The sequence below is a fragment of the Phodopus roborovskii genome, unplaced genomic scaffold (genome assembly GCF_943737965.1).
Source record: "Phodopus roborovskii unplaced genomic scaffold, PHOROB, whole genome shotgun sequence".
NCBI classification, from domain to species: Eukaryota; Metazoa; Chordata; class Mammalia; order Rodentia; family Cricetidae; genus Phodopus; species Phodopus roborovskii.
Window position 1 is genome coordinate 2176363 of NW_026126611.1, and position 7090 is coordinate 2183452.

The window sequence follows — 7090 nt, forward strand, 5'->3', positions numbered from 1 at the left end:
GGCTCCACCCCCAATGGGCGTGGTCAGTGCCACAGAAGGACTATCTCACTACAATCATCTGTCTAAATTCTCTCCCTATTCAAGGACTACAAGCTCTTAAACACCACAGAGTTTCCACCCAGTGTCTTAATTATGTCACGTTGTAAACATTAGACACAAATGATGCAAACATTGTAAAAAAAAAAAAAAAAGACCCAAAACCACATAAAAATAAAAATGTCCTTGACTTGTATATTTCACGGAGCCAGTTTAGGCATCTTCCCCCGAGAGGCTTTGCCATTTGTCTCTTCTTCTCTAGGTCACAGAGACACCATGACTTCACTGTCAGGTATGGATTTCTCAAAAATGACCTTGGTTCCCTTTGAAGTTCCAATCCTGGCCAGCCTGGAACTCAGTATGTAGACCAGGCTGGCCTGGAACTCAGTATGTATGTAGACCAGGCTGGCCTGGAACTCAGTATGTAGACCAGGCTGGCCTGGAACTCAGTATGTATGTAGACCAGGCTGGCCTGGAACTCAGTATTATGTAGACCAGGCTGGCCTGGAACTCAGTATATATGTAGACCAGGCTGGCCTGCCTCTGCTCCTCATATTACTTTGTTTTTGATGGCTTTCCTACAAATCCGCCCTTATCTGAATGGCTCCTGAGCGTGTCCAGTGGCCGCCTGCACTGAGGCGGGTACCTGGAGCACTACTGGGTGGCTGGCCTATTGCCCTTACCCTTCTAGGCTGAGGCAACCCCTGAGAGTCACACGACATTGTTGCCCCTTTTCTGCGTGTGAGTGGGTGTCTGCACTCAGGCTTCGAAGGTGGACACGCCCTTATGTGTGTACACAGCAGGGGGCTGACATTGGGTGTCTTCCTCTCTCATTCCTACCTTATTCTTTGAGACGGGGTCTCTCGACGACCAGGATCTAACTCGTTCGGTTAAATTGACTAGCCAGCAATCGCCACCATAGTACTTGGCTTCTTATGGGGGGTGTCAGGGATCCAAACTCTGGTCCTCAAGCTTATGTGACTAACATTTTAGTGACTGGCCCAGCCCTCCAATCTCTCAACTACTTCTTCTTCTTCTTCTTCTTCTTCTTCTTCTTCTTCTTCTTCTTCTTATGTGTTTAAATTCATTTATCTATAAAGTCGATATTCTTTTTTTTGTTACTGACTACTGTCCCTCCTTAACCAACAGTGCTGATCTCAGCAGGGGACTGCGATGAGCTCTCTGCAGAGTCTGGGTGGTGTGGCTGCAAACGTTTTTAGCCTGTCACTAGAGGGGCATAATATACGGGTAAGTAGAGAAATGGCAGGCCTGGGAAGCAGGCAGCTGGAAGGGGGCCCTGGGTACAGAGGCAGGAGAGCCCGGAGGGCGGGACAGAGGGGACCATACCATCTAACCCTGTGTGCACCATCAACGTTTAGAAGAGAAAGCCCAGGAGGGTGGATGATGAAGCCGCGGGGGCCGCCTTGAAGCCGCTGGTGTTCCGAGTGGATCAGAGCACGCCGAGGGTTGTGCGGAGCGTCCTCCTGGAGCGCGGCTGGGACCAGTTCGACGAGCAGCATCAGGGCGTGGAGGACTGGAATCTCTACTGGAGGGCATCCTCCTTCCCGATGGCAGACCACGTCAACGTCAAGCCCTGGCAGAGACTGAACCACCATCCGGGGACGACCACCCTCACGAGGAAGGACCGCCTGGCCAGGCACTTGGCACACATGAGAAGGCTCTACGGCGAGTCCCTCTACGAGTTCACGCCCCTGACGTTCGTCATGCCCAGCGACTACACCAAGTTCGTGGCTGAGTACTTCAAGGAGAAGCAGGTGCTGGGCACCAAGCCCACGTACTGGATCTGCAAGCCCGCGGAGCTTTCTCGAGGGAGGGGCATAATCGTCTTCAGCGACATCCGGGATCTTGCCTTCAACAGCGCGTACGTGGTTCAGAAGTACATCTGCAACCCTTTGCTGGTGGGCAGGTACAAGTGTGACCTCCGCATCTACGTCTGCGTCACGGGCTTCAGGCCCTTGACGATTTACGTGTACCGGGAAGGGCTGGTGAGGTTCGCCACGGAGAAGTTTGACCTCGGGAACTTGCAAGACTCCTGCGCCCACCTGACCAATAGCAGCATCAACAAAGTGGGGGCCTCGTATCAGAAGATCAAGGAGGTGGTGGGTGGGGGCTGCAAGTGGACCCTGAGCAGGTTCTTCTCGTACCTTCGCAACTGGGACGTGGACGATCTGCTGCTGTGGCAGAGGATAAACCACTTGGTGATCCTCACGGTCCTGGCTGTGGCGCCGTCCATCCCCGAAGCCTACAACTGCTTTGAGCTTTTCGGGTTTGACATCCTGATCGACGAGAACCTGAAACCGTGGCTTCTAGAAGTCAACTACAGCCCTGCTTTGTCCTTGGACTGTTCCACGGATGTCTCTGTGAAGAGAAGCCTTGTCCATGACATTATTGAACTCATTTACCTGAATGGCCGAAGAAGCGAAGACAGAAAGCATGGCGGTGGCGGCTGCAGATCTTCCTCCCCTGGGAGCTCCAGGGTCTCCTTTGCTGGGGGGAAACAGCCTGAGCTCCTCCGCAAAGCCCCCGAGTCCCTTCCCCTTCTCATACGGTTTGCAAGCAGGGCGTGCGGTAAAAACAACCCCACTGCACAGAGCCCTAGGCACACACGGACCTCCCAGCTTAGAGAAATGATGAACAGACAGCGTGTGCTTGTCACAAGGGATGCAGCCAAAAGCAAGCCAAGGGTCAGGGCTTGGCACGCGCCCCACAAGGTGTTCTCCCTGTATGCACCGGTAGCTCAGTGGCAGCCCCACAGGATGAAGGGGCCCATGGGTGTCTTCCCGGAAGCTGGCTCCTCACCAAACGACAGCGCGGGTAACTTTGTACTCATTTTCCCTTTCAACGAGGCTACTTTTGGAGCCTCTAGGAATGGATTAAATGTCAAGAGAATAATCCAAGAGCTCCAGAAACTAATGAATAAACAACCCTCAAGTGGTAAAAACTAAAATCCAGAAGTAAGGTGAAACTTTTGAAAACTAAGGATTTGTTTTTCTTCCCTTTCTCTACTTTTATTTTTTTTTTAATATTATTTATTTATTTATTTTTGGACAGGGTTTCTCTGTGGCTTTGGAGCCTGTCCTGGAACTAGCTCTTATAGACCAGGCTGGTCTTGAACTCATAGAGATCCACCTGCCTCTGCCTCTGCCTCCCGAGTGCTGGGATTAAAGGCGTGCACCACCAATGCCCGGCTTTTTACTTATTCTTTGAGACAGGGTTTCTCTGAGTAGCCCTGACTGCCCTGGGGCTCACTCTGAGGACCAGCATGTCCTACGAACTCAGCGATCTGACCTGCCTCTGCTTCCTGGATACTGGGATTAATGACGTGAGCCACCACCACACAGCTGGGATTTCTACCCCAGAAGAGACGATAGGGCAAGCCTTTAGCATGTGCCTTTAGCACACAGCCTTGTTACATGTCACGAAGCACCGTGGCTCCACTAGGATGGCCCCATCAAACACTGGTCACATGACTCTGCCCGGTTAGGTTCCTCAGGTGGCCTGGCGGTAAGTATATTAATGGCCACCTCTTAATTCAGAGACACGTTTCCCTGTGTTATACAATCTGCTCCTCGTGACAGGAAAACATGAAAAATATTATAATGTTTAGAGGGGTTTCTTAGGTAAAACAGTACAAAAATGACAGGGATCACCTTTTATTTGTAATCAGTCGTTGTTTGCAAAAATTATTTTTGGGGGTCCTGGAAGAGATGATTCAGTGAGAACTCACGTCTAATCCCCAGCGCCCACACAGGAAGTCAGACGTGGTTACACATGCTTGCCACCCTGGCACTGGAAGGGCTTCTGCAGGCTGTGCGTGCACATGCGCGTGCGCGCACACACACACACACACACACACACACACACACACACACTCCATTAGGAGTGCAGTGGATTACAGGAAACCTAATCGTTTATAGATTTTGCATCCCAGATCAGACCCCGCGCAAACAGCTGCCCAGACAGATGTCTCTCCTTGAGTCTGTCAAGTTGACATAACATGAAGCGTGGCACAGACAGTGAGTTCCCAGGGCTGAGGGGCGGTGGGGTGGGGTGGGGTGGTGTTCGTGTTCCCTCGGGGTGATAGAAGCACCCCAGCACAAGGTAGCTGAGACAACCACGTGGCTTCTTGAATGTGCCAAGGGTGATGCTTATGTGCTTGCGTTACGTGTATCATAGTAACAGAATAAAGAGGCCCCGTTTATAACATCCACCCACCCACCCAACAAAAATTCTTCAGGCATCTGTGTATAAAGTGCTTCTGAGGGACCCTGGGATTCACATGGGAGCTTGCGAGACATGGCTGGACCCACAACTCAGGAGGGTTGTAGTCACAGGGAAGTCCCCGTGCTCAGAGGATAGACACTGTGTGGTCATGAGCCCTACTGCCATCTTCACTGCCAGCAGCCTATGAGAAATGTGCCCGCTGGTGCCACGGAAGGCCAGCCGGCTCACAGGAGGGCCCAGAGAAGACCCTTGCCGCCAACAGGCATGCAAGCCCCACCTCACCGCAGGGGTGGCTTGGCCCTAGGCTGCGTTGGGTGCAGCCTGTCTTGGGAACCGTTCCTGACAGCACAGACAATGGATGAGACTCATCTGTGTGCTTCTGGGACAGGCTCTACTCCTCTGTCCCCTCTGTGTGCCGTTCCAGGGTCAGTCCTCCTACACAGAGAACGGTACAGAGTCTCACCACCCAGGCCCCAGGCTGGGTTTGCTGGACTGGACCCTGGAGCCTCCCTCCAGTCCCTGCTGGCTGCCCAGGGGTCTGCCAGGAGACACCCCCCAGTCTTGCTAGCCTCTGTCCGGAAGATCTGCTTCTCTCTCCAGCTGAAGAGCAGCTGGTTCCTTCCTACTTTATTATCCTGGGAGTCTTAGGTGTTTCTGTAAATGGGCCTCAGCCCTCCTCGACTAGCTGAAAGCGGTCAGCCCAGGAGCCACTTGACTGTGTGCCTGTCCATGACCCTGAAGCCCACCCAGTGTCATAGGATGGCCCTCATTTTAGTGACAGCCCAAGGCCCTGGAGACAGTTCAATCCATCCTGTGGCCAAACAGAACTCAAGAGTCACCAGAGCCCTTCGTGACAGGTCTGCAAACCGAAATCTCTACTACATACTCAACAGCAGCCATGTGACCCAGACCCAACCACACACACACACACACACACGCACGCACACACACACACACACACACACACACACACAGAGCCCTGCACCTGGAAGCAATTCCATCTACTCAGACTTAACCCGAAACCAAGTGGCTAAAACCAATGTGTGAGAGCTGAAGCGAGACACTAGTTCCTTCAAACTCAAAGTCTAACAGGCTAAGATCACAAGAAATCGTAGTCAACTGATGGGATTGAGAAAGCAGCGCGTAAATTGGAAGCTAAATATTGTAACAGAAGCCACTGGAAAGAACTAGACAGAAGCTCTGACGCCAAGGAACACACCCACAGGTGAATTTAGTAACATGTATGTAGGAGAAAGATTAGTAAATCCTAAGACAGGGGCTATTGAAATTACCTAGTTAGAAAAACACAAAGGAAAAAAGAGATTGCTGTGACGGACCTGACCGTGTTTGGGGGAGGAATATGGAAGGACTTTGGAACTTTGGGCTAGAAAAGCCACTCAGTATTGAGAGCTTGGTTTGCTGCTCTGTGGGAGCTTGGAAGGGAGAGCGATGAAGATAACAGGGACCTGGCTTGTGAAGTTTCAGAGGGAAGTTTAGAGACTCTGTCAGGGCCATTTGTTGTTTTGAATTAAGGTCCGGTGGTTCTGGTTCACTGGGGCTGAAGAGTCAGCTGTGATTAACAAGATACCAGAACTGCTCAAGTGAAACCTTTGCCTTACTGGGATACTCGATGCTGGTCGGCTAGAGCTGAGAAATTAGCGGTGATGAAGAAGAGACCAGCATGGTTAAGGTGAAATCTTCCGGGAAGTGTTTTTCTGAGAGTTAGTGCTGTATTCCAGAGGTGAAGGGGGGTGGGTGGGGAGAGTGGGGGCAGAGGGGTGGGGAATGGGGCGGGGAATGGGATGGGGGGTGGGATCGGAAGTGACCTGAGTCCTTTGGAGCAGTCCAGAAGATTGTGAGTGGATCCCAGACATTGGACATTGAGTTAGTTATTCACCCCGTTTGGTTTTCTTTAGTTCAGATGGCGGCTCTCCCCTGGCTCTTCCCTCTTGAAGGGAGTATTCAACTTATTTTTGATTTTACAAGATCCTGCAGTTGAGAGACTAATTTTAAAGGAGATCATAGGGTTTTAAAAGACTTCAGAAAAAAAATATCTGTTTTTTTTTTTTTAAGAGACTGAATTTTAAAGTGTTTGAATTTGGGACTTTTAAAATTGATTAAAAATTTTTTATATTGTGATGGTGATGACCATGTGTGATCTAGGGGATGGACGAGAAAGGAAAGGTTAATGGGGCGATGTTTGTGTGTCGGGTTGACAAGGAGAGTCACATAATCTGTTCAGCTCACATGCCCAGAGCTCTGTGAAGTTCTGTTGCATCCTCTGCAGCCCAAGGCCCGTGGTGTCGCTTAGAATGGACTCAAAGTGGCTGTGAAAGTTCTGGCAGCTGTGTGCCCTCGCTGAAGACACGTGCAGCTCTATGGAGGCCTTGCTTCTGTGAGCCTTTCTTCTTGCATCCCTCATCAATTTGCAGAAGCATTTAAAGGGCATCATCAGTTGCCTAACTGAAACCCTGTGCAGAGCCCAGCCAGACAAGGCATTCCGGAGTACCGGGCTTACACAGGCAAGGAGGATTTAACAACTCGCTGAGGCGACACAGACCCTAGCTGTAAAGACCCTGCAGAGACATATAAGAGGAGAATGCACAGGACATCTAAGGAAGCGATGGCATCTGATTGTCTACTCCAAAGACTGGTGCATCCCAGGATGAGCCCAGAAAGAGATCTGTTTCCTACCTTGCAGACCCTCTGCCGCCAAGAAGGCAAGTGCACCTGCCCTGTGGAAATTCTTATCATTGACTCCAAAAGCTAAGCTGGGGCAAGGGGGCGGGGGGGGGGGGACCGTGGCCAG

The 7090-nt window shown here is 51.2% G+C and overlaps 1 protein-coding gene across 1 annotated transcript; it reads left to right on the top strand.

Annotated features, from left to right (window-relative positions):
- The first annotated feature begins 1209 nt into the window (after window positions 1–1209).
- Window positions 1210–3004, top strand: Ttll2 (tubulin tyrosine ligase like 2). Its single transcript, XM_051206136.1, has 2 exons — window positions 1210–1284; window positions 1416–3004. The coding sequence occupies exons 1-2, from the start codon at window positions 1210–1212 to the stop codon at window positions 3000–3002; spliced, it is 1662 nt and encodes a 553-aa protein (XP_051062093.1). The 3' UTR covers window positions 3003–3004.
- Window positions 3005–7090: the final 4086 nt, after the last annotated feature.

What these genes read in the sequence shown, in the direction of transcription:
- Ttll2 (XM_051206136.1), top strand. Translation starts at nt 1,210, where the DNA reads ATGAGCTCTCTGCAGAGTCTGGGTGGTGTGGCTGCAAACGTTTTTAGC. An exon ending in TAGAGGGGCATAATATACGG is followed by an intron (nt 1,285 to 1,415) that starts GTAAGTAGAGAA and finishes ATCAACGTTTAG; the next exon opens with AAGAGAAAGCCCAGGAGGGT.